Below are 24550 nucleotides of genomic sequence, written 5' to 3'. Positions count from 1 at the left end.
CCCTTACTGGCTAATTCTGATAACCCGATCAACCCATCTCTAATAATCTGTGAGCACTGGTCTTACCGGGTAAGATTCAGCATGTCTGACCTGGCAGCTTGCTTCATCGCGTGCCTCTGCCCAGGAGCCGGGAGCATGGCCTCTCTCTGAGGTGTCTGCTCCCGAGAGGAGAGCTGTGGAGTCTGAGCTCACTTCCTGTTCCTCCCAGCGTTCTGTTCTGTTTACTCCTCCCACCTATCTTCTAACCAATAAAATGGGCCAAGGCAGTTCCTTTATTAGCCAATGACCTTCCTCCATCAGGGCTTGATGGACACAGACTCCCTGGTGTTTTCTGCTCCTATGAGATAAGAAGCACTCATAAGGGCCCTTTATCTGAGCAGCAATAAGCCACTCCTCTGGGAGAGGGGTATGCATCTTGAGATAAATGAGGGGTTTTTTTTATATTTATTTATTTATTTGTTATGTATACAATATTCTGTCTGCGTGTATGCTTGAAGGCCAGAAGAGGGCACCAGACCTCATTACAGATGGTTGTGAGCTACTATGTGGTTGCCGGATATTGAACTCAAGACCTTTGGAAGATCAGGCAATGCTCTTAACCACTGAGCCATCTCTCCAGCCCTGATAAATGAGTTTTTACCTCAGGTTTTCCTAACCACAGAGTGAGGGAGAAAAATTGGGACACCTACATGCAGTGTGACACCCAACAGGAAGCACACTTAGGGCTCAGCCCTGCTTTACTGCACCTGTGTTCTAGTATTTTGAGACAGGGTCTGTACATACCCTTATTGTTCTAGAACTCACTATGTAGACCAGACTGTGTTGTGGGATGTTTTACTTTTGGCTTTTTAAGGGGTTCACCTTACCACTCCCAAATAAACACACAATTATTATTACCTGTAAGCCAGCCCAGCCTTAGCTGGCTTGTTTCTTGCCAGCTTTTCTTAACTTATATTATCCTGACTACCTTTTGCCTCTGGGCTTTTTTCTTTCTCTATTTCTGTATACCTTTCTTCTTTCTCCGTGGCTTGCTGTGTAGCTGAGTGGTTGGCCCCTAATGTCCTCCTGTCCTTGTTCTCTTGCTCCCCATTCGCCTCCTTGTTTCTCTTTTTTACACTTTGCCTACTAGCCCCACCTGTCCTTCCTTGGCTGTTCATCTCTTTCTTAGCCCATCGGGTGTTTTAGACAGGCACAGCAACACAGCTTCACAGAGCTAAACAAAGGCAGTGTAAACAAAAGTCACACAGCTGGAAATAATATTCCCCAACAAGGCTGGCCTCTAACTCACAGAGATCCATCTCTCTACCTCCCAAGTTCTGGGATTAAAGGCGTATAACATCACATCTGCTAAACTGTTAATAAGTATTACAACAAGAACAGTGGTAAGATGAACCTGGTGATACTGATCTGTATGTAATCTCAGCCACTTGGGAAGCTGAGGCAGAAGGATCACAAGGTAAAGGCCAGCCTAAACAACTAACAAGACCCTGTCTCAAAATAAGTGATACAGCATTTCCCTAGCGTGCAGGAGGGCCTGGGTCCAGTTCCCAGTAACACAAATGAAGATAAAGATGTTGATGAGAGGTCTTGGGAAGGAATTAAACATGGTGAGGCCAGCAGGCCAACCTGAGTGGGAGGCCAGCCTGTGTACTTTGTTACTGACTGTTATCTTCTGGGGCTCTGAATTCTCACTGCACCAAGCATATTACATGTTCCTAAACAAGCCCAGCATGAGGTCCTTCTCTTAGGCCCATAGACAGTTGGGAGGTGTATAGGAACTGCTGTGGGCCCTCATCTTTTTTATACAGGGCCTATGTGTAAAGGAAATTTATTTCTTTCTCCATTCTAGGATGGGAGAGCTGCCTCTGCTGTGGCAGTTTGCGCATTCCTGTGCTTCTGCCGTCTCTTCAGCACTGCAGAGGCTGCCGTGTACATGTTCAGCATGAAGCGCTGCCCGCCAGGCATATGGCCGTCTCACAAAAGGTACCAGGTGATTCTTGCTGGGGACAGTGATGCCTACAGCTTTTGTGATGCTGCCTTCACTGTGTTGGACCTAAGGTCAGGTACTTTAGTTTGTTCCAGGCCAAGTTAGCATCACTGTGGCTTCTAGCTCAGCCCCCAGACCTGTGCCCAAAGGTATGCAGCAAGTGTAGATCACAGTTGACTTTCAGCTGGAACTCTCAAGGTGTGATGGCTTCTGACTTGTGATGGCAGCCTCCTGTTGAGTGCCTGGGTACCAGGTTTTCCAATAAATGTGTGAACTTGGTGCGGCCATGTTTTCTGTGGGATCTAGCCTTGTGTGTACTCGGAAGGTTATTTGGGAATACACTGTGAACCTTCAAACTTTCAAATATGAAATGTTACCCCGCTTGTTCTGAGGTCACAAAAATGCATGTAAGACTCACTCAGACATTCCTGTTGACATAAAGTAGGTCTTTCACTCACCTGCAATGTAGGTTGTTTTCGGGTTCTGGCTATGACAAACAATGCTGCTATGGACATAGTTGAGCACATGTCCTTGTGGCACTATTGAGCATTCCTTTGGATATATACCCAAAAGTAGTATTGCTGGTTCTTGAAGAAGGTTGTTTCCTAATTTTCTGAGAATCGTTTTGTTTTTTTTAACATAGGGACCCACTGTAAAGCTCAGCCTGATCTAGATCTTGCTATATAGGCCAGACTAGTCTCAAACTTGCACCACTGTCCTGTCTTAGCTGCCCTCGTGCTGAAATTATAGACATGAGTTGTCCTGTCTGGTTAAAAAGCAAATTATTGAGGCTGTGCCTGGCTTTGCCACCTCGTTCATTCTCTATGGAACTACTTCATTTGCTATGTCCACTCTTGTTTAGTTAGTATTCACCATTCCCCTAGAACAAGAGTCACATTTGAAAGTCTAGGTCTAGAGAGACATTGCCCATCATAAATGTCCTCTGAAACAAGATTTCTGTGTAGCTTTAGAGCCTGTCCTGGAACTTGCTCTGAATACTAGGCTGGCTTCAAACTCACAGAGATCCCCCTGTCTCTGCCTCCCAAGTGCTGGAATTAAAGGCATGCACCACCACTGCCCGGCTGTCCTCTTGTCTAGTGAGTACTTGGAAGGGCATGGATCAGCCTTCTCACTGAGAAGGAGAGTGGGGTGTGAGGATGGGTGGAGCATAACACAGAAAGCCAACATGGATGCTGTTTTGAGGCAAAGCTCCAGGCCAGTAAGGGACCCTACACTTTAGCAGTAGTATTAGGTGCTCACTGCCTGGTGGGTTGGTCATCATGACTGCAATGTGTTCCTCAGGCCATATAAGGAGAGTGACTGTACATCTCTGTCCCTTTCCTAGCCTCTGTTAGGGGTGGCTGGAAGGATTTTAGCATGTTCAGCTCTTAGTCTTTTGTGCTTCTATTTCCCACACGTTGAGGCCTGCTGGGTCAGAGATGTGGGCAGCAGAGCTGCTGAGGGTGAGTAGAACATAAAACAAGACAGTGTCTCTGAGACTCCACCAGGAACTCTGGTGCCTCCACTCTTGTCCTAATAGTGATTGATACAACTTCACATCGATGCCCTTTACAAACCCCTTATAAACTGGGGCCCAAATGCCCTCAACTCGCTTCAGATGTAAAGAGCACTGAAGAGATGGTACATTTGTTGTCAGGACGTATTTGGCTGGATACCACATGGGAAGACCCAGAATACTGTAGTAGGCATGAGTAAAGCCTTGGGGCATTGTGACAGAGTGTCCCTTCCTGGATGACTGTTCTCCACGGTCTCCAGAAAGCATATACAGTGTCTAGTCCTTTCTTAGGGAAATAAACAGAACCAAAGAGCACTTTGGAATTCAGAAGGAAATTTAAAATAGCTGATAAGTCTACCAAAGACCCTAGCAAGGAAAGCAGACAAGATGGCGGGGGGAGGAGGGGTGTGGATATTCACATTAGTAGAGCTGCACCGCAGTAGTGTGAGAATCTCAGGCTCTTAGAGGAGTAAACCATAGAAACACTCTCCTCCCCCCAAAAAAAGTCAGAAAAGCTCTATTGTCAGTAGACAAAGTAGATTCAAGCTGAGCATGGTCATCTCAGACTGGGAAGTTAGGACCAGGAGTCAAGGCCAGCCTGGACTGCATAGCAAACCTCTACCTCCAAAAAACAAAAACAACAGCAAAGCTGATCATAGAGGCACATATCTGTAATCCCAGTACTTGGAAGCAGTTAGAGGCAAGAAGATAAGAAGTTCAAAACCAGCTTTAATTATGTAAGAAATTTGAGGCCAGTCTGATTTATGTGGTCTTTGTCTTAATCAAAATTTATAGTATGGTAAAGCTGAAGAAATGGCTAAGTGGTTAAGAGCACTTAGGTATTCTTGCAGAAAAGACCTGGGTTCAATTCTCAGTGCCCACATGATTACTCAAAACTGTATTTAGCTCTAGTCCCAGGGGGGGATCCAGCACCCTCTTCTGGCCTCCAGGGTACCAGATGTTCAAGTGCTGAGTAGATCAGTATACATGCAGACAAGCACTGACACACATAAAATAAATTAATTTTAAAATAAAAATTTTTAAGATTGACTACCATTATTCTTCTCTCAGTAGTCAGTAGAATAAATACACACAGTATCACTGACTTCCTAACACTCACTGCTATAGAATGTTTCACCATAAATACAAAGATAACACTTCTTTCAAACACATGTGGAACATTAAAGCAACCTCATTTTGAGCCATTAAGTGTGTGTGTGTGTGTGTTCAAATTCCTCTGGAACTGAAAATAAAGGTCATTGTGAGCTGCCTGATACGGGTATTGAGAATTCAACTAGGGTCCTCTGAAGAGCAGCAAGTACTCTTAACTGCTTAGTCCTCTCTCCAGCTCCTAAATAAAAAAAAAAAATTGAAATTATACATACAAAAATACGTTCTTGGGTCCTAAGGGTTAATATTTCAAAATAAAACTTCTAAACAACTCATGGGTAAAAAAGGAAGGTAAAAAAATCTCAAGGGATTTAAAATACTTTCAAAATATAGTAACAGATTTTTGAAGAGCAACTAAAACCTTCAAAGGGAGATTTATGGCATTAAATACTTTATTTGAGAAGGAAAAATGACTGATGTGTTTGTCCTGTCCCCTGAGGATACATCACATACTTGAATGACAAGTGCATGTCTGCCTTAGGTATATTGAATATGTATGTGACATGGTGGCAGAGGAGCCCATCACACCCCATAGCAAGCCAATGCTGGTGAAATCTGTTGTCATGACCCCTGTGCCATTGTTCAGTAAGCAGAGGAATGGCTGCCGACCGTTCTGTGAGGTCTATGTTGGGGAGGAACGCATAACCACCACATCCCAGGAATACGACAGGATGAAGTGAGTACAGATTTGGGGTGACTCACCCCTTGATGTTTTGTGTCCTCTTGCAGACTTCTGAAGTAGAAACTGTCATGTGTTCTGGTTGACATGTGCTAGGTACAAATGACTGCATGTTGGGCTAAGGGTGGAGGAGAGGGATGTATGTGCAAGAGTGACTTCTTATGCTTTGGAGGCAGAGGCAAGTGGATCTCTGAGTTCAAGGCTAGCCTGGTCTGCAGGGCAAGTGCCAGAATAACTAGGGATATATCGACAACCTCTGTCTTGAAAAGCAAACAAAAGGAGTAATTTCTTGTGATAAATATTCTGCTAGCAACCTATACAAACAGCTAGAGAAAGTGTGGATTCAAGTGTTGGGTAAAATCTTAGAACTCTTGTTTTATTTATTTATTTGTATGTTTATTTATTTTAGCTTACATAAGGCTTAATGTGTTCCAGGGAATTTAAAATTGAGGATGGCAGGGCTGTTATCCCCCTGGGCGTAACAGTTCAAGGGGATGTGCTCATCATCATTTACCATGCCAGATCCACTTTAGGAGGGAGACTGCAGGCCAAGGTAAGTGTTGCTAGAGCTGCTTACTGTGTGTTTTGGCCTCCTGATTGACCTTATTATCCAGTGAGCTGTAAGACATTGTTCCGTAAGTATTTGGGCTAGTCCTCGATGCTCTTTGTGTGGCATGGGTCAAACGGGATTTTAGCCTGAAAGGTCAAGAATTTCCCCCATGAGCATAGGCTATAGTCTTGATGAAGAGCTGTTGTGCTTAGCTTTGGTGCCTCTCCTGCCTCAACCCAAGCTGCTCTGACCCTTATGCAGGCATCTTCTCCACTCTCACCAAGCATTTGGCCGAGAGTACCAGCCTCCAGATAGTGTTATCCTATCTGTCCTGTGCTTTAAGTTGTGCGTGCCCCATCTAGCAGCTTGTGTTCTTGGGGAAGAACTCTGATCCAGGATTAGTATGCACTCTCAATGGGTCTCCTGTGCTGGTCTTCTTGTAGATGGCGTCCATGAAAATGTTCCAGATCCAGTTCCACACTGGGTTCGTGCCTCGAAATGCAACCACTGTGAAATTTGCAAAGTATGTTGGTGTTGCACTGTGCTGCTGTTGGAGAGGGACAGGTACCCAGAACCACTAGCTGAACACATGCGTATGGGTCAGTCCCAAAAAAGAAAAAAAAAGGCTAGCAGGTGAAAGACCTGCCACGTGATGCTGACTGCAAAAGTGGACGTAGGCCCTTGCTTGCTTGTGTGTTCTGCCCCTCACACTTTACAAAGGGCCCAGTGGCTTCCACTTTGTACCCTGATACCTTTGGACTGACCCTATGCATCTCTTTTTAGAGTTTAGCTAGTTAAGTCTTGATGTGGCATAACCAATGAGTGGCAAAATTTATTCCACATTTCGATTCTTTGTTCTGTGCACAGGGCTCTGCTGGGTACTAAGTTTGGAGGTAACATGCTGGTCCTACCTTCTAGAAGCTTGGTCTGCTTTTACAGACAAATGTATGCACAAACTCTACTGCACTAATCTACCTGTAGGCTGATTAGAGGGCTTGCAGGATGCTGTTGTATATACTAGGTTCTAGCTTGTGGTGAGCAGCTGGCATCACTCACCAGTTGAAGGTTGTCGGTGTAGCCTGTAAGCATCAGAATGTATTTTCAGATTCAGGTGTGTGAGTCTTGCTAGTGGACTCTCTGCTCCATTGAGCATACTTTCCAGCCCTGGGCAGAAAGGAAGTGAGTGGTCCAGGAGCGAGCAGAGGATTTCCAAGGGCAATGCCACAGCCATGCTGTGTTCTTCAAGGAGAGCACTAGACCAGGCCTACCACAGGTCACAGCTTCAGAGATGTGTGTGTGTGTGTGTGTGTGTGTGTGTGTGTGCGCACGCGCGCGCGCTAATCTCTTGCATTTGTCTCTTTGATATTGATACTTCAATCTCAATTTGAGGCAAAGGTCTCATACTCTGAAGCTTAGGCTCATACCAACTATGTAGCCCAGGCAAGCCTGGAGCTCGTGTTGATCCTCCTGCCTCAGTCTTAAAAGTGCTGGAATTACAGGTGCCTCACTCTTTCTTGCAAATAGTAGTTTCTGTAATTTTCAGCCACCGTGGAGGCCTGGCTAATTATTTTTTAAGACCAAATGACTAAAGAAAATGTAGATAAAAGATTATATGATTTAGGTATTAGAGTTAATGAGCAGGAACTTTTAATAGTTCTGACTAATACTGATATGGTTTAAATGTCTCCACAAATATTCATGCTGGAATTTAATCTCCAGTTCTAGGATAGGCGGGACTGTATAGAGAGACCCTGCCTCAAGAAAGAAAAAAAAAAAAAGATTTGTTTGTAGTAAAATACATGACAGCAGCACCAAAGAGTCAGGAGAGATAACAATGAAATGTTTCCTCGTTAGCCGCTGAGGCCTGGAGGTCAGCAATGTGCTAATTGTAGACTAAGGAACTATGTTATGATTCCACAGAAAACAGTAAAGAGCTGAATAAAAATGGAACACAGATATGATTAATCTAGGTAAGATCAGGGTGGAGAAATGAACCAGAACCAGAGGAAATGGACAGAAAATAAGCAAACCCATCCCCAGTCTGATTCCACATGTACAAAATATGCCACATGAAAGATGATGTTGTCATGTTGTTTAAACAAACAACTCAACTAAAAAGAGACCTCAAATGTGTGTAGTTTACAAGAGCCGTGTTTTAGAAATATACACGCAATGATGACTAAAAAGGCTAAAAGTGGTAGAATGGCCGCTACCTCAGAAACACAGGCTAAAGATGTAGTCACTGTCAGCAACAGCTGGTGTGGACCACGGTGCGGTGCGATGCTTTGAGAGGAAGCACTGTGGTGTGATGAAAGGAGTGAGGGCAACGGCAGACCATTCATGTGTTTGTGAGCACCCATTAACAGGATGGTTAAACTACATTTGCTGTCATGTCTTTTTTTAGCCAGCAGAACAAGTAAATAAATCATTATATAGATCTTTAATACAGTGACTTGAGTTTCTCAAACTTCAGTAACTAGGGAAAAAAATGGAAAACAAACTTGATTTCTCTTGTTTGAAGTATCCAGTGTATGGTACTGTTGTTTGAGTTTGGGGGAGCTTCCAAACACAGAAGTATGTTTTGAGTATATAAGCCTGCAGTAAGGCAAGGGTGTTGACAAGAGAAGCTACATATAAGTGCAGCAGATGGCTCTTCAGAGCAGCTGAACTGTAGCTGTAGAAAAGAATTGCAAGACCATCAGATCAGCTTGAGTGGGTCAGTCTCTGAGTTGTCCTGTGATTGAGTGAGGGTCCCAGGTGAGTTTCAGTGCATCATACTACAGTCACAACACAAGTCAGAATATTGTTTACAATGTACTACATGTGTGAGAATACTCTTCACTTCTCATTGGGGCCTAGACATACTGGTATCCACCTTCCAGGGCCTGTGAGCTGTGTCTTAAAGCCCAGCTCCTAGCCCCTGCTCACACACCCTCATTGTGCCCTCACTGCCCTGCTGGCTAGGCTGGGTAGTCTCAAGGTCAGTTGGGCAAGGAAGTTAGAAATGAGCTGTGCCCAGAACTGTCATCGACCTGTCTTAGAGGCTGAGCCTGCCAAGTACATAGAATACGTGGGTTCTCCTGCCTTGTCCCTCCATCCTCATTGATGGCAAGTTTCAGCCTTTCCTCCCGGTAGCCATCAGCTACATGTAAGCTGTTTCTGCCTAGCCCCATGTAGTTACTGAGTTACGTCCCAGCTGAAAGACACAATTGGAAAACCCCTGTCACAGAGCCAAGCCACCTTGCCTGTGCTCTCTAGTATGCAGAGGGCTGCATCCCAGGCAGGAAGCATAAACTGGGGGTCTTAAACTTCGCGGGCTCACCTGCATGCTTATTTTATAATAGTAAGAAACAAAATGAACCATTGCTTTGCCACCCAGGTCACCACTCTTTCCTCCCCACCTCCCCAGCTTTCCTTGCACAGTAGTATAGATAACTACAGTCACAGATTCAGAGAAGCCCTTGGGACCAGGAATACATGGCCTCCCTTGGCACCCTGGACACCCCTGAAAATAGGTCACCACTGCTGTGTGTGTTTCTTAGATTTTGTTGGCAATGGTGTTGTTGGTAGGTACAAAATTTACTTTAACGTACAGAGATATTATGTGGCAAATGTGAAAACCAGGGTATGTTTGTGACTCTGGGATGTTCAAAATGTAGGATTTCTTAGAGCAGTGTGGAGCTACCATGTCGGGACAGTTTGTAAAATGATTAAGGTTGCTGCCTGCAGGGTGGCCTGGCTCATCATCCTCCGCTCCCCATGCTGCTGTGATGTCTGAAGACCCTATGACCTCCCAGCTTCCTGCTTTCTGCCTGTTCCTCTTCTCACAGCCCAAGTGGCCTCCCTGGATCGTCAGCAAGTCTTACTCCTAGTTTCTAATAACTGAATCCCTGAAGTCCTGGATTTATGATTATCTATTTGGGATTTTTGCCAAGGTGCACATATTTTTGTAAAAATCTATTTAAGATTTCAGAGTACCTGATTTGAACCATTCAGATATCTGTAGTATGTGTCTGCTTAGGGGTGAGGAGTGAGACCTAGGGCCTCTCCTCTGGTCAGGGCTATGGGTCTGCTTTGTGGAACTTGCTTCCCTGTCTTCTTGGATGTAGGAGTCATGGCAGCTGTCCTGTAGTCTCTCTGAGCACTTAGCCTTCCATAGACTTGGAGAACACAGAAATCTAGCTTATTAGTCTTTTACATTAACAGCCAGGGAAACCCTGCCTTGACACTATGGGACCTGGGGAGTGATCCTGAGTACATCAGCCCTGCTGTAAGTGCCTTGTGTCCCACAGGTAGGGATGGTTATGTGTCCACTGCCTCACCAGCGGTCTGTTATCCTTTCTGCGGATGCTGAAGGACTTCTGAAACACCCTGGCCACTACTCACACACTCCCTCTCGATACCTGTAGGTATGACCTGGACGCTTGTGATATTCAGGAGAAGTACCCAGATCTGTTCCAGGTAAATCTGGAGGTGGAGGTGGAATCAAGAGACAGGCCCAGCCGAGAAGCTCCACCTTGGGAGAATACGAGCCTGCGGGGCCTGAACCCCAAGATTCTCTTTTCAAGCAGGGAAGAGCAGCAGGACATCCTGTCTAAGTTTGGTAAGCTATGCCCTGACTCTCTCAGTGTACTTAGACTTCTAGGAAAGATTTACCGGAACAGGTCCTTTCCCCCTGATTTGGGCACCACTTCCTGATCTGTGCTTTCCTAGGTGCTACCGAAGGTAGCAGAAACTCATTGTTTCATAAGGTGCAGCTATGGTACTAAGAAAGGTGACACATAACACTGTGATCCAGAGGCCTTTCATGGGTTCATTAGCCACACGAAATACCTGGGCCTGACATGGGCCCAGCAGGGAAGTCTATTCTCTTGCTCTGCGAAAACAAACTCTAGAGCAGTTGTTCTCAGCCTGTCAGTCGTGACTCCTCCAGCAAACATCTGTCTCCAGAAATGTTCACATTACAATTCATAGCAGTAGCAAAATTCCAGTTATGAAGTAGCGACAAAAATCATTTTATGACTAGGGGTCACCACGACATGAGGAACTGTATTAAATGGTCACAGCATTAGGAAGGTTGAGAAACACTGCTATAGAGTGAGATGCTGTTGCTCTCTCGGTACATGAGCCAGGAGCTATGACTGGAAGGATTCCCTCCAGAGTTAAGTCCACACCATAAGCTGACTCAGGTCATATGCTCTGGGCATAACAATGTAAATGCTCCATTGAGAGTGGGACAGCAAGACCTGCGGCTTTCGGCATGGCTCTCCACTCAGCATAGGTGTTTATGTCAGCCCAGTTTCTACAAAAAGTGGACAGACTGGGCTTGACTTGCTGCTTGCAGCTTCTTTATCATCTGGGTTTGTACATTTTGTATTTTTAATCTGCAGACAACTAAGTATTCTTAAAAGGAATGTATATGTTTGTGTGTGTGTATGTTCTGTGAGTATGCTGTGTGTGCTCATGGATGTGACACAGCATCTGAATAGAAGGATGGTGGGAATCTGCCTGCAGCCAGACCTTGTTTTCAAGGAACTGGTACGGGTGTACCTATGGCCTACCTGCCCTGTTGCTCTGGCTGTACCTTGCCCAGTGTTGTGCCTGGCACAGGTAGCCTGATGCCAGCCTTTTCCTGGCAGGGAAGCCAGAGCTACCCCGGCAGCCGGGCTCCACAGCTCAGTATGACGCTGAGGCAGGGTCTCCAGAGGCTGAGATCACAGAGTCGGACTCACCGCAGAGCAGCAGCACGGACACCAACCACTTTCTTCACACGCTGGATTGGCAGGGTAGGCATAGGGCACAGCTAATCCTTCATCCTTCCTTGGGGACCAATCTGTCCAATGCCCCTGAACTCACTTGTCACCACTAACTTTTGACATCAGGTTCTGTTAACCACACAGTTGAGCATTCTGCAAGGGCCATATGCTAAGGTCAAGTACTTAGGTTAAACTTCATAGGGACAAGCAGAGTTGATGTATCCTTAGAGGGACTGCAGATCCTACACATTGGCCTGCTGTGGGAGGAATTGTGTTGGTGAGGATCAAACCCCAGGCCTCATGCATGTCTGAAAATCTTCTACAACTGAGCTACACATTTAGCTGTGTGCCTGGCACATAAATTAAGAACAGTTTGTATATTCTTTCATGATAGCATTAGACACACACACATGTATATGCCCATAAAGCCTGAGGTATCAACTTCATTTCATTATTGATTTGAAATTATTTACTGACCAAATCCCTGTACACATAGTCTTATTAGCAGACCCAGAGGTTCTTAAGAAGCAGAGAAGGGGCCTCAGTAGAAGGATAAACTGAACCATGGTGGTTGATCGCTTCTCCATTTGGGAGTTACATTATGTTTTACTGCCTCTAGTTTCTGCTGAGCTTCTTAGTCCCTTCTTCATATCTTATAGCCTAGTTATTACAACTAAATACCTAGGATCTTCACCTTGACCATTCGCCTCCTGGACATATCCCAGGGTGTACTCAGCAAATGACATTTCCCCTAAGAAGTGCTATGGTATGTCCCCTGCTAGGTTGTGATTTACCAAGGCTATCCATAGAGATGGAGAGGCTAGCAGGTGGACCTGTTTGAAGTTGGGCTCGGGAGAAATGGAAGAAAAATCCTAGAACCTTGGCTTCTTTGCTGTTGGATAGAAGCCAGTATTGTGGTTCCAGGGTGGGTGGTCTGTGAATTTTAAGCCTCAAGGTATGTGCTCTGAGGCCCAAGGTTGGCCACAGGGGTGGGCATGAAGATCCTGGTATTGGCTGTGTGGTTGCAACCTGGGCCCTACTGAGGCTTCTGGTTATGTCAGCTTTTTCTGCTCTCTTACAGCTACCCCAGCATGTGAGTCAATCAACCGATGGTTTTCTTTCCACAGAGGAAAAAGAACCAGAGACTGGTGCAGACAATACCTCTCCTAAGGAGAGTCAGTCTGTCCTGATTGCAGACAGAGATGGAAGTGAAATGTCAGATGAAGAAGAGCCTCCATTCCCCAGTGAAGAGAGGGAGCCAGGGTCTGGAGAAGACACACCAAGGCTGGCAGCTGGGACCAGACAGCAAGATTTAATATTTGATGTGGGCATGCCTGCTGCCCAACAGGAGCCTGCACCGCAGGAAGAGGGTGTGGATCTCCTGGGCCTGCACTCTGAGGGTGACTCAGGGCCTGCTGCCCCCTTGCAGACTTGCAGGGTCCCCTCCAGCAACACTGACCTGTTGAGCTGCCTTCTTGAGCCATCTGATGCTGCTCAAATGGGAACTCCTGGTGACCTGCTTGGTGGTGAGGCTCCTCTGCTTCTGGCAAGCCCAGTTTTTCTTCTTGGGGTACAGAACACCCTACAAGGACACTGGTGTACATTTCAGTTATGCATATAATTGGTTTCATAGTAAGAATCAGGGTTAACCATTCCTGCCATGTAGAAAAAGGATCTTCACTGTTATATTGACATCTGGAGGGAGGAAACTGCCTTCTGGAGAAATTGCTCGTGGCTACATCAGTTCCTACTCATAAACCAAGATTGCCTGCTTTGGCTTCAGGGGTGATGCTGTGTCCATGGGAGAGTCCTAAGCTGTGGGGCATTGGAGAGGAGGGCCATGGGAGAGTCCTAAGCTGTGGGGCATTAGGGAGGGGGGCCATGTATCCCCAGGTAGGCTGCTGAATGGTCTGAGTGCATATGTTGAGGAAAGTAGAGACCTCAGAGCAGGGCTCCTAGGATACAGGCTAAGGTATAATGCTTGTCCCTGCCCTCCCTCTGTTTCCTAGTGGACCCATTTGACCAACTCCTACTGTCATCCAACTCAGATGCCCAGCCCTGCTCCAAGCCTGATCTTTTTGGAGAATTTCTCAATCCTGACTCTGTAGCTTCCTCAACTGCCTTCCCATCCACCCACAGTGCCCCGCCCCCATCCTCCAGCACTACCTTCCTGCACCTAGGTGAGTATGGCCATGATGACTATTACATAGAAGCCACAGGCTTGTGCTTGGAAGGGCCTAGGAACTCCTACTTCCTACAGGCCCCTGGGGATAGTGCTCAGGGATAGATCAGTAGGCAGCAGGGCCTTCTGTCTACTGCAGCTATGGTGTAATGGGACTAACATACCCCTTGGTGACTTTCCCAAAGTCGACGGTATCTCAAAGCCTGACAGGACACATTGGTGTCTTTTTCTCATCTCTTTAAGTTGTGTCTTCAAATTTAAGCTGTCTCTTCAAATCTGGGACAGGTTCCACCGCTGTTTACAGGCCTTCCTAGTGGGCATTTCCCTGACTCTGGAATTGTGGCTATGACTTTAGGAATAGACAACAAGACGTATAAAGGCTTGTGTGTGTGTGTTGGAGCAGCAGGCATGGCCCATTTAGACAGAAGTTGGGGTCTGGGAAAGGAGAGGACAGGCTGTCACTCTAGCCAAATCTTGAAGAGAAAGCTTAGTTCTTTTTCCAAACAGAGTTGATGGTCTACTAGGGTATGTTCCAGAGGACAACTGACTGCCCTGAATGCCTTGTGGTAGAAAGTATGACATATGACTGTGCCATGCTGGGGTGGATGCTTGACAAGCAGAGGGCACAAGGACTAGTTCCAGATTTCAGGGAGTTTTTGAACATGGTTGTGAGCCCCTTACTCATCATGGGCTATGTATGGTAGGTTTAGAGAAAGGCAGAAAGGCTCTGAGTGCCCTTTCAGAAAGGCAGTATACAAGTGTTGTTATCACTGCCCTGTGAAGATGTTGCCTGATCAGCCTGCTACATCCTCAGGACTATCTAGCCCAGCCAGTTCTGAGCACCAGTCCTTTGAATTCAGAATACCAACTACCAGGTGTCTGCGCAAGGCATGGCCTCAACTGCTTAGCCATACTTGTCCCCTGAGTTGTTTGCTGGACCAATAGGTTGCCTTCTGCTTGTATCTGGAGGTGAGAGAGGTTGCCAAACATCATGTGAAGTGAGACGGCACATACACCAAACTTGCTTTTCTCTGGCTCCTTCCAGGGGATCTCAAAGCAGAGCCCAACAAGGTGATAGCTTCATCAAGCCACCCAGATCTGCTAGGAGGATGGGATACCTGGGCTGAGACTGCTATGCCCGGTCCAGCCTCCATGCCAGTACCAGAAGGTATGACCATGGGCCCCACTGTTAGCTGGGCTCTCAAGATGGTTACTATGGCCATGGAGTCTCCACATGCCCTTTTGAGAAGAGGATGAAGAGGGCTTGCTTGCCTTCCAGTCAGCCCAACGTGTGGTGACCACAGAGTTCTCTGTTGTTTGTTCGATGGGAACACAGACACTCGATAATTGCTTATACTTTGTTGAGTACAGTCGTGTCTGGTCCTCCTATTCTTCCATGCTGTTCCTTTTTCATGAAGGCAAGTACGTTCTGCAACATAATTCCATGCTTGTGTGTAATTGATTGCCCACACTTTACCTTCATGTTTTTCTGTGTTCTCTGAAGGACCCTTAGAAAAACTGTCACGTGTGCCATGGCTACTGGCATATGCCCTGTTGGTAACATGAATTACAAGGAGTAGTTCATATTTGTGAATATCCATCTGATCTTTTTGTGCACCTACAGTTCTACCTTGCTGACACATTCTGATCCAATAGTTCTGTTTGCAAAGTCTTTGATCCACATCCCCCTCAGTTTATTTGCTCAGGAACAAGAATTTTTTTTTAATTTATTTTTTATTTATTTATTAAGGATTTCTGCCTCCTCCCCGCAACCGCTTCCCATTTCCCTCCCCCTCCCCCGATCAAGTCCCCCTCCCTCATCTGCTTGAAGAGCAATCAGGGTTCCCTGACCTGTGGGAAGCCCAAGGACCGCCCACCTCTATCTAGGTCTCGTAAGGTGAGCATCCAAACTGCCTAGGCTCCCCCAAAGCCAGTACGTGCAGTAGGATCAAAAACCCATTGCCATTGATCTTGAGTTCTCAGTAGTCCTCATTGTCCGCTATGTTCAGCTAGTCCGGATTTATCCCATGCTTTTTCAGACCTAGGCCAGCTGGCCTTGGTGAGTTCCCGATAGAACATCCCCATTGTCTTAGTGTGTGGGTGCACCCCTCGTAGTCCTGAGTTCCTTGCTCGTGCTCCGTCTCCTTCTGCTCCTGCTTTGGACCTTGAGATTTCTGTCCGGTGCTCCCATGTGGGTCTCTGTCTCTGTCTCCTTTCATCGCCTGATGAAGGTTAATATTCATGAGGATGCCTATGTGTTTGTCTTTGGATTCACCTTCTTATTTAGCTTCTCTAGGAACATGAATTATAAGCTCAGTGTCCTTTATTTATGGCTAGAAACCAAATATGAGTGAGTACATCCCATAGGAACAAGAATTTCTATCTTTTGTTTCTCATCAGAGTTATATTATAAATTTAAAACGTTTTTCTAGTTTAGTAAGCATCTTTTAAAAGTTGTACATTTATTTTAATGTGTGTATGAGTTGGCACGTGTGTCAGAATGCCGTTGTAGAAATCCCAGGACAATCTGTAGGGCTCAGGTCTCTCCTGTCATGTGAATTCCAGGGATCAAATCAAGTCATTAGGATTGGCAACAAGTCTCTTCACTTGCTGAGCCACTTGTTAGCCCCTGTAGGTGCTTTCAGTTTGAATTTTTTTATTACAGATGGGGTTAACTATTACTTTGTATGCTTTTGGTTGTAGGGTATTTTTGTTTTTGTTTTATACAGGATTATTTCATGTTCTTTATTACTCCCTTTTTACATTGGGAATTTTTTAAAAAATTTTTAAATTTAATTTTTAAAAAGGCTTCTACATGGTGTTTATTTTTAGGGGGATGCAGGGGACAGTGTGCCTGTCATGGCAGGCATGCAGAGATCAGAAGACAACTTGGATAACTCCATTCTCTGCTTTTACTATCCAGGCCCCAGGGATTGTAATGTATTAGTGATTGAACTCACGATATTAGGCTTGGCAGCAAATGCCTATACCAACTATGCCACCTAGCCAGCTCATATTTGTTAATTATTATATGCATGTATTTGTATGTGAGTGTGGATTTACACCTGCTATATAGCACGTGTGCATGCCATGGCACACATTTGGTGGTCAGAGAACAACTTTTTGGAATCATTTCTTTCCACCTTGTTGAGGCAGGGTCTCTCATTTCTGCTGCACATACTGGCTTGCAAACTTCTAAGCAATTTTCCTGACTCTACTTCCCTGTCACCAAGTGCCAGGATTACAGATGCATATATCTATATCCAGCTTTTTCACAGGATCAGTCTCAGGTCATCAGGCTTACATAACAAGTAAAAACCTGCTGAGCCACAGTAGTTTTGTTTTGTTTTGAGACAGGATCTTACTGTGTAGCTCTGGCTGTCCAGGAACTCACTAGACCAGACTGGCCTCAAAATCAATAGATATCTGCCTGCTCTTTATAGATAACTCTCGTTCTTTTAAGGATTATTTTTTATGAGTGCAAATGTTATTACATGGGTGCTGGGATCTGAACTTGGGTCCTCATGATTGATTGATTGATTGTCTTTCACATCATGCATCTTGATCCCATTTACCTCTCCACATCTGCATATCTGCCCTCTGCCCTTGCAACTCCTCCAAAATTAAAATTTAAGATTAAAAAAAAAAGTCATGTCATGGAAGCTGTAGTGTGCCACAGTGAGTTATACAGTATACCCTTTTATCCATGTGTCTTTACTTAAGCGCTTTCAGCCTCCAAGCCATCTGTCCATCTCCATAGCCATCATTTTTAATGACTAGATAATATTTTGAGTAGTTACACAACAATTATTTCAAGATGTTATGCTTAGACTAGTCTCAAATTTACATTATTATATCATAAAGGAAGTCACATTTTAGATATATTATAAAAAGTAGTGCTATGAAGTCAAAACAATGAGGACGTTTTCTGGTTCTTGGTACCAAATGTTCAGTGATTTCCATGAGGAACAATATGGATGCTGGTGCTAGCCACTGTGCCAGATGTGCCTGTGTGTTCTGCTCACTGTCCTTAAAGAATTACCAAACCTTGAGTGGGGATCAGGGACTTTGGAACACTGTCATTCATTCTATACTGTGCAATTCTAATGGCCTTAATCCTTTTTCCAGGTCCCCTCTTCTCTTCTGGAGGTCACCCAGCCCCACCAGGTCACCACTCCAGCCAAACCAAGTCTCAGAGCCTAGACCCATTTGCTGATCTCAGTGATCTCAGCTCTAGCCTCCAAGGTAATGAGGGGCCAACCCTATGTGCCAAGAGACTCATTTTCACCTTCTACTACTGTGTCCAGGGACCCTGGGAGCTTGTGTCTGCTTCTATTCTGAATGCCCACTGACTGAAAGACTAAAAATGGGAGTTGCTAGAACTAATGATCCTCATGGCCATGCAGTGAGTGCACCAGCTGACTTCAGGATTATAGTGTGTCCAGGAAGTAAGGACAGTCTAGGAGTTGATGAGGCTCTGCTGAGTACTGGTGTAGCATCAGCATGCACTTGATAAGGGTCAGTCACTCCTTGCAGCATCCATGCCTGTCTTGGGGCTGACTCACATTTGTGTCTCCTGTCTTCACAAGCTGAATTGCACAGATAACATCTCGGGTTTGCTTTCTCAGGTGAATCTCCCTAGGACTCCTCAGCTCCTTGGTCAGTACCTCTTCTTCATAGCTTCTGAGACGGGAAATACACTAAGCTATATAGGTGGGGCATGTAGGGTTTCGGGTTGAGGATATTGTCAGGATGCTTGTTGGCAGGTCACTTGCTTGCTCTGGCATCTGTCTCAGGTAGTAGTGATGTCACTCACTGAAGCTTGACTGGCCATAGCTCAGCTGAAGCACCACACTGGGCACCTGACATCCTCATTTCTAGTTCCTTATCCTGTGACTCATTGTTTCCAGAACTGATGTCCTGGGTGGGCCCTTGTCTGCCCCTTCTCCTCTTCTCTGACTTCACTCTGTTCTTAGGTTGAATGGGGAGTTCTTCTCTTACTCATGCTGTTAACATCCTTTATGCTATTTTTTTTCTTAATGGTCTCCATTTTTTTTTTTCCAAATTATACTATATTTCTTGGATCTTCTAGGAGTTTCTGCCTGATATCTTTGTTTTTCCTCTCCCTATGTGGATTTGAGGTTGATGGATCTGAACACAGGGTAGGGCTGTAGGCATCTTCTTAGGAAAAGTGTTTGCCTTCTGAAAGGTAAGGAGACCTGTCTGGTCCTGGACAGAGCTAGCCCTCAGCTCTTTTATACCCTGGGAAAACAGCAGCCCTAAAGGAAACCAGGCTGAAAACTCAGCAAGCCCAAGTCACAAATGAAAATGCAATATATACCATTCATCACAATGGCTGCTTGACTGTCCTAGGCCATACTTGGTAGCACAGAGTGCAGGTTCCTCCAACAGGATAAAAGAATTGAAATCACAGTGTATTCTGGCCTTCAGAAAATCAGTGATGGTAAGAATACAAAGGAAAACGGTGCTTTAAATACCAGTGTCAGCAGGGAGGCCCAGGAAATAGCCGTGTTTCACTGCACTAAGGGGAATACCTTGCATCTTAGAGGGACCTGGCACATAACAGCTGGGGGTACTAGAGTGTGTAGGTTACATGCTCTAGAAAAGATGGGCTTTAATTCCAGTACTTGGGAGGCAGGAGCAGGTGGATCTCTGAATTTGAGACCATCTTGGTCTATAGAGAGAGTTGCAGAACTACACAGAGAAATCCTTTCTTGGGGGGGGAAAAAGAAAAGAAAGGATGGAATATGTCGTCATGACAAATGACACCTCAAGGGGTTTGAAAAAGAAGATCAAAATCTATAGCAATCTGGAAAAAGGAAAAAAATGTTTTAAATAAATGAAACAGGGACTGGGAATTTATGTCACTTAATAAAATGCATGCCTAGGGTATACAAGACCTTGGTTTTAAACTCTAGTACCAAATCAAGTGTAGTGGTGGTACACTTATAATTCCAACCCTTGGAAGTAGAGGCAGAAGAATCAGAGAAGTATAAGGTTGTCTTTGGTTGCATAAATGATTTGAAGGCTAGCCTGAACTATTTGAGATTCTTGCTCAATAATGAAAGAATCAATGAAACAAAATGTTGCTTCTTTGAAAGTAGCAGTAAAAAATTTATTGAGACTGACCAAAAAGGAACGATAGCACAAGCCATCAGTGTCGGGAATGGTCAGGGTCTATAGGGATCTAGAAGGTGGTGAAAGAATAAAGTCAAGTGCTAGGAGGGAAACTGGCAGCATCCAGATATGCAGATATCTCACAGGTAGCCACTACCAAACTCCAAGCATGAAGCAGGGCATTTGAATAGTTCGTCACTATGAAGAATGAATTAAAAGGGAACTCCCCAGCCTCCAATGAGTTCACTGGAGAATTTTACCAAATGTTTATATGACCAGTTCCACATAATCTTTTAGAAAGCTTAGAAGAGAGGAAACTGACTTTCCGAAGTGCATATGCCAAATTAGTTCAGGAAAGAAAGCCTCAAGCCACCCCCCTCAAGACAGACATGGACCCTTACAACATTAGGGCACAGAATTTTTCAGAGGATTAAAGGGCAGCAACTACCACTAAGTGGGGCATATTCAGGGAGCACCAATCTGATCTGCCTTTCCAGAGTCAGAGAGTAGCATCTGCCATGTTTATCAGCTGAAGAACAACGACATGCTCTTACCAGTGCTTCTGATAGGATGATTGTTAAAACCCAGCAGCAGCCAAGTGGTGGTGATGCACTTTTGTAAATGGAGACTGCACTTTAGTTTTCCAGCCTCTCAGAACCAAATTATCACACACAGACTACATTAATTACAACACTGTTGATCAGTGGCTCAGGCTTATTTTTGTCTAGCTTTTACATCTTAAATTAACCCATTTCTGTGTATCACCACGAGGCTATGGCCCACCAGTAAGGTTCCAGCGTCTTTCTCCTTTAGCAGCTACATGACATCTCCCTGACTCTGCCTTCTTTCTCCCTGCATTCCGTTTAGTTACTCCTGCCCTCTCCCCTCCCCTTCCCCCCCCCCCCGCCGCCTAGCTCTATTCTGCCCTGCCATACACCAAAGCAGCTTTATTAACCAATGGTAATAGAACATATTCACAGTATTCAGAGAAGAATCCCACGTCATACCTTTAATCCCAGCACTCAGGAGGCAGAGAGAGGCGGGCAGATCTCTGTGACTTCAAGGACAGCCTGGTCTAGAGTGAGTTCCAGAACAGCCAAGTCATTATACAGAAAGACCCAGTCTCAAAAAAAAACAAAACAAAACAAAATACAGCATCAAATGATGAGAGTATCTTCAGAGCAGGCACACAAATTGTATCAGATATGACATACTATGAAGGACTCCTGAACCCAGGAGCAGCACAGATGCCCCCATAATAGTCTACTTATTAAGAGACCCAGCTAATAACCTGAGGCAAGAAGTAGAAATTACATATGATAGAAGGAAAAGAATTAAATTTTTCCTGTTTGCAGGTAGCATAATTGCTTGTCAGATCAGAGGAAATTTACAAGGCTTAGAACTTTAAGTTAAAAGTTCACAATACCTAAGATCACCAAACGGTAGTCTGTTGCTGTTAGGTTTACTAGGACAGCTCAAGGAGACCAAAATTATATAACCATACAACACTATGTATAGTTGATTTTTTTGTAAAGCTTTCGACCAGGCAGAGATAGAGGCTTATTTATAGCTGTAATCCCAGCACTCAGGAAGTTGGGGTTGGAGTTCAAACCTTGGCAACAACAACAAAATCCATGAATGCAGTGGGAACTGAATATCTATCTAAAAGGGAAATCAGCACACGCTTTCTGGTGGTAACCCCCTCTTTGTCTTCATCTTGAAAAAATTCTCTCAAAATCTCTCTTGCACCTCTACACAGCTCTATATAGCTTCCTAATAAGCTCTGCATAGGCTCCTCATTGCTCTACACAGCAGCTTCTCTCTCCACAGCCAAACCCTGTACAACTGTGTTACATTTTCAGGGCCTGACCCAGTCTCATAACACAAGATAAGTCACATGGCTTTCTCAGGCTGGGGAAGTCACATTGACTGGCCAGTGAGAAACCCTTGGCCTTGCACTTAGCACTTAGGAATCCCAGACATAAAATGGCATTGAAATTCAGGACTTAACAGTAGCAATTAGTTGTCTGACCCCCTGAGTCCTATAACATAAACTGAGGCTGAGAGTATGTTCAGAAAGCCCATTGCTGAGGAAGTTATGTCTACTAAAGTTGCTTCAGTCTCTGACCTTGAATAAGCAATAAACACCTGGGAATTCATCCTGTGTATTCTCTGCAGGGGCAGACTTGTTTTGCATTTGTTCTGAAGTCTAAAATTAACTATCTTTGTGACTAAGAATACTATTACTTTCCTATGTCAGTCTGAATAATGAAAAATATCTTAGTATTTCTATTCATCAAAATTATACAGTTTAGGCAGAAGTCATATTCCTGACCATTCACAGCTACGTGTTTCCAGTAAATGTAATAGATACATGAGACAGACTCACAAGCAGTGGGGAAACACCCATAGCTGTTATTAGGAGGAATGTGGCAGCACACGAGATAATTATAGACAGAAACAGCTCGTCATTTACAGTCCAGCAGGGCTCCCCATCAGAGAGTCATTCATCTAGTGAGTTGGCCTGCTGAACACTAGTTGTCACCTGCTGTATACTCCCTCGGCCTCTGGTAAGCCTCTGCTGCCATTTATTTGAAAAAGCAGATAGACAAGAATGCTTGGGGCTTGTTGTAGTTGAGAGTAGTATAGAAGCCCCACCCTGGCTTTGAAGTACACTGTCTGGCCACAGAAACCAAAACTGGTGTTGGCAAAAGGCTAGGCACCAATACATGGCAGAGGGGACCCAGGTATACACCCAGGGAAGACAAAGGTGTGTGAAAGTTTTTACAGATGGAACTAGAGTCATTGGACTTGTACAGGCAAGAAAAGGAGCCTCGGCTATATACTGAGCTTCAGCCCGTTGCAGATGGAATATAAGGCAGAGCAGCTCTACTAGCAAAAGACAGCGCAGATCTGAGACCTTGAACTGTGGAAAGACCAAACAAAATGTGGGAAGAAAACATTTCAAAAACTATTTGACAAAGGACTCTTATATAGAATATATAACTAATGGAAAAACAAAAGGTAATCCGGTGGAGAAATGAGAAGAGGTAGGGAGGTTCCATCAGCAGTAATTCTGGCACACCAATAAGCACATGAGACAGTGTTGAGTCATCAGCTGCCAGAAGTTTTAGGCAGCAACCATGCATCACCACGGATCATAGAAACTGGGTTTATAGTATATATACACACTTGTAAGGATGTGAAATGATACAGCTACTCTTGGTCTGTTTCTTACAGAAGTAAACATGCAGACACCATAGGACCCCAGTGTTTATCCCAGAGAAATGGGCTTATATTTCTACAAAAAAAAATCAAACAAGTGTTCAGAGAAGAGCTGTTGGTAATAGCCAAGAAAATAAACTGTAAAATATTCCATGGCAATAAAAAGGCTGCAGGAGTTTGAATCAGCTGATCACATAAACAGTCAGTCAGAAAACAGAGAAAGATGAATGCATGCACGCTAATACTTAGCTTACCTTTTCTGTTCCATGCAGCCCAGGATCCCCTGCCCACGGATGAGCTCACAATTAAGATGGATTTTCACACATCAATTGAGAGTCTTCCAAGACAGCTAAGAGTACACAGAGAAACCCTGTCAGGGGCAGTGCGGGGAGATAATCCCCCACAGACATGCCCAGGGGTCATCTCCTGGGTGATATTAGATACTGACAAATAACAACAACCTTCACAGAGGAACTTCACAGCTGGGGACATTCTTTGAAGGTGCTCTAGACTTGGCATGAGTCTAGCGACTTCTCTGAGTTCAGTTATTTCACAGAAAGTTAAAAAATCAGCCCCATATTTGAGAAGCTTTCTGAGGAAGTTGTCCACACAATGGGACAGCTCCATAGAACACTCAACACATGGGGATATCAAGCTTGTGTGGGTGTGCATGTAGAGTATCCTGGCATCTAGAAGTGTTTGAGCAACACACGTGTATATCCCTGGTTACTCAGGGCTATCTACTTGTTGATTAGAGCAGATCAACTAAGTGACAGCAGTTTGTCCCAGCAACTCAGTATCCTCAGCCACAGAAGAAGCAACTCACCATTTGGCTAAGTGACTTACAAGTGTCCTGTGGTGTCTCCTCAGGCCTGCCTGCTGGACTTCCTACAGGGGCCTTTGCTACCACATCAGCCTCCATTCCCAAAAGCAGCAGCTCCTGGCAGACAAGTCGTCCCACAGCCCCAGGAACCTCATGGACCCCCCAGGCCAAGCCAGCCCCCAGAGCCTCTGAACAGCTAAGGTCTCACTTCAGTGTGATCGGAGCTCGAGAGGAGAGAGGTGTCCGTGTGCCCAGCTTTGGTAAGTCCTGTGTCTGTCTGGTGATTTAGACAACTACCTACAGGTTTGTGAGTAGAGCATTCTATTTCTCCCCTCAGAGCCAGCTGAGACAGTTGTATTTATATTGCTCACTGAGACTGCCCCAAGAAAGTAGATTTGGATTTATGTGCCCTTCTCCTAATTCTCACTGGCCTTTTTTTTTTTTTTTTTTTTTTTTTGAGAAAAGGAGAAAAAAAAAAAACAAGTTTCCACCTCCTCCCAGCCTCCTATTTCCCTCCCCCTCCT

At 44.9% G+C, this 24550-nt stretch overlaps 1 protein-coding gene across 5 annotated transcripts in view; it reads left to right on the top strand.

Moving 5' to 3' along the window:
* Positions 1–24550, top strand: part of Gak (cyclin G associated kinase) — a 55024-nt gene that overhangs the window by 27377 nt on the left and 3097 nt on the right. For 3 of the 5 annotated variants that reach the window (XM_041632109.1, XM_041632112.1, XM_041632113.1), the window contains 11 exons: positions 1850–1983; positions 5155–5349; positions 5788–5905; positions 6346–6425; positions 10312–10505; positions 11542–11688; positions 12786–13184; positions 13668–13838; positions 14886–15008; positions 17969–18085; positions 24074–24286. In XM_041632109.1, coding sequence (XP_041488043.1) covers positions 1850–1983; positions 5155–5349; positions 5788–5905; positions 6346–6425; positions 10312–10505; positions 11542–11688; positions 12786–13184; positions 13668–13838; positions 14886–15008; positions 17969–18085; positions 24074–24286 — 1891 coding nt within the window. The remainder of the gene's footprint in view (positions 1–1849; positions 1984–5154; positions 5350–5787; positions 5906–6345; positions 6426–10311; positions 10506–11541; positions 11689–12785; positions 13185–13667; positions 13839–14885; positions 15009–17968; positions 18086–24073; positions 24287–24550) is intronic. The other 2 variants (XM_041632110.1, XM_041632111.1) reach the window with 2 other exon arrangements.

Source organism: Microtus oregoni, unplaced genomic scaffold, assembly GCF_018167655.1.
Source record: "Microtus oregoni isolate MIOR12 unplaced genomic scaffold, Mior012 000040F_ref0000088, whole genome shotgun sequence".
NCBI classification, from domain to species: Eukaryota; Metazoa; Chordata; class Mammalia; order Rodentia; family Cricetidae; genus Microtus; species Microtus oregoni.
The sequence above is the reverse complement of the archived record's forward strand: the minus strand, read 5'-3'. Positions and strand labels throughout refer to the sequence as shown.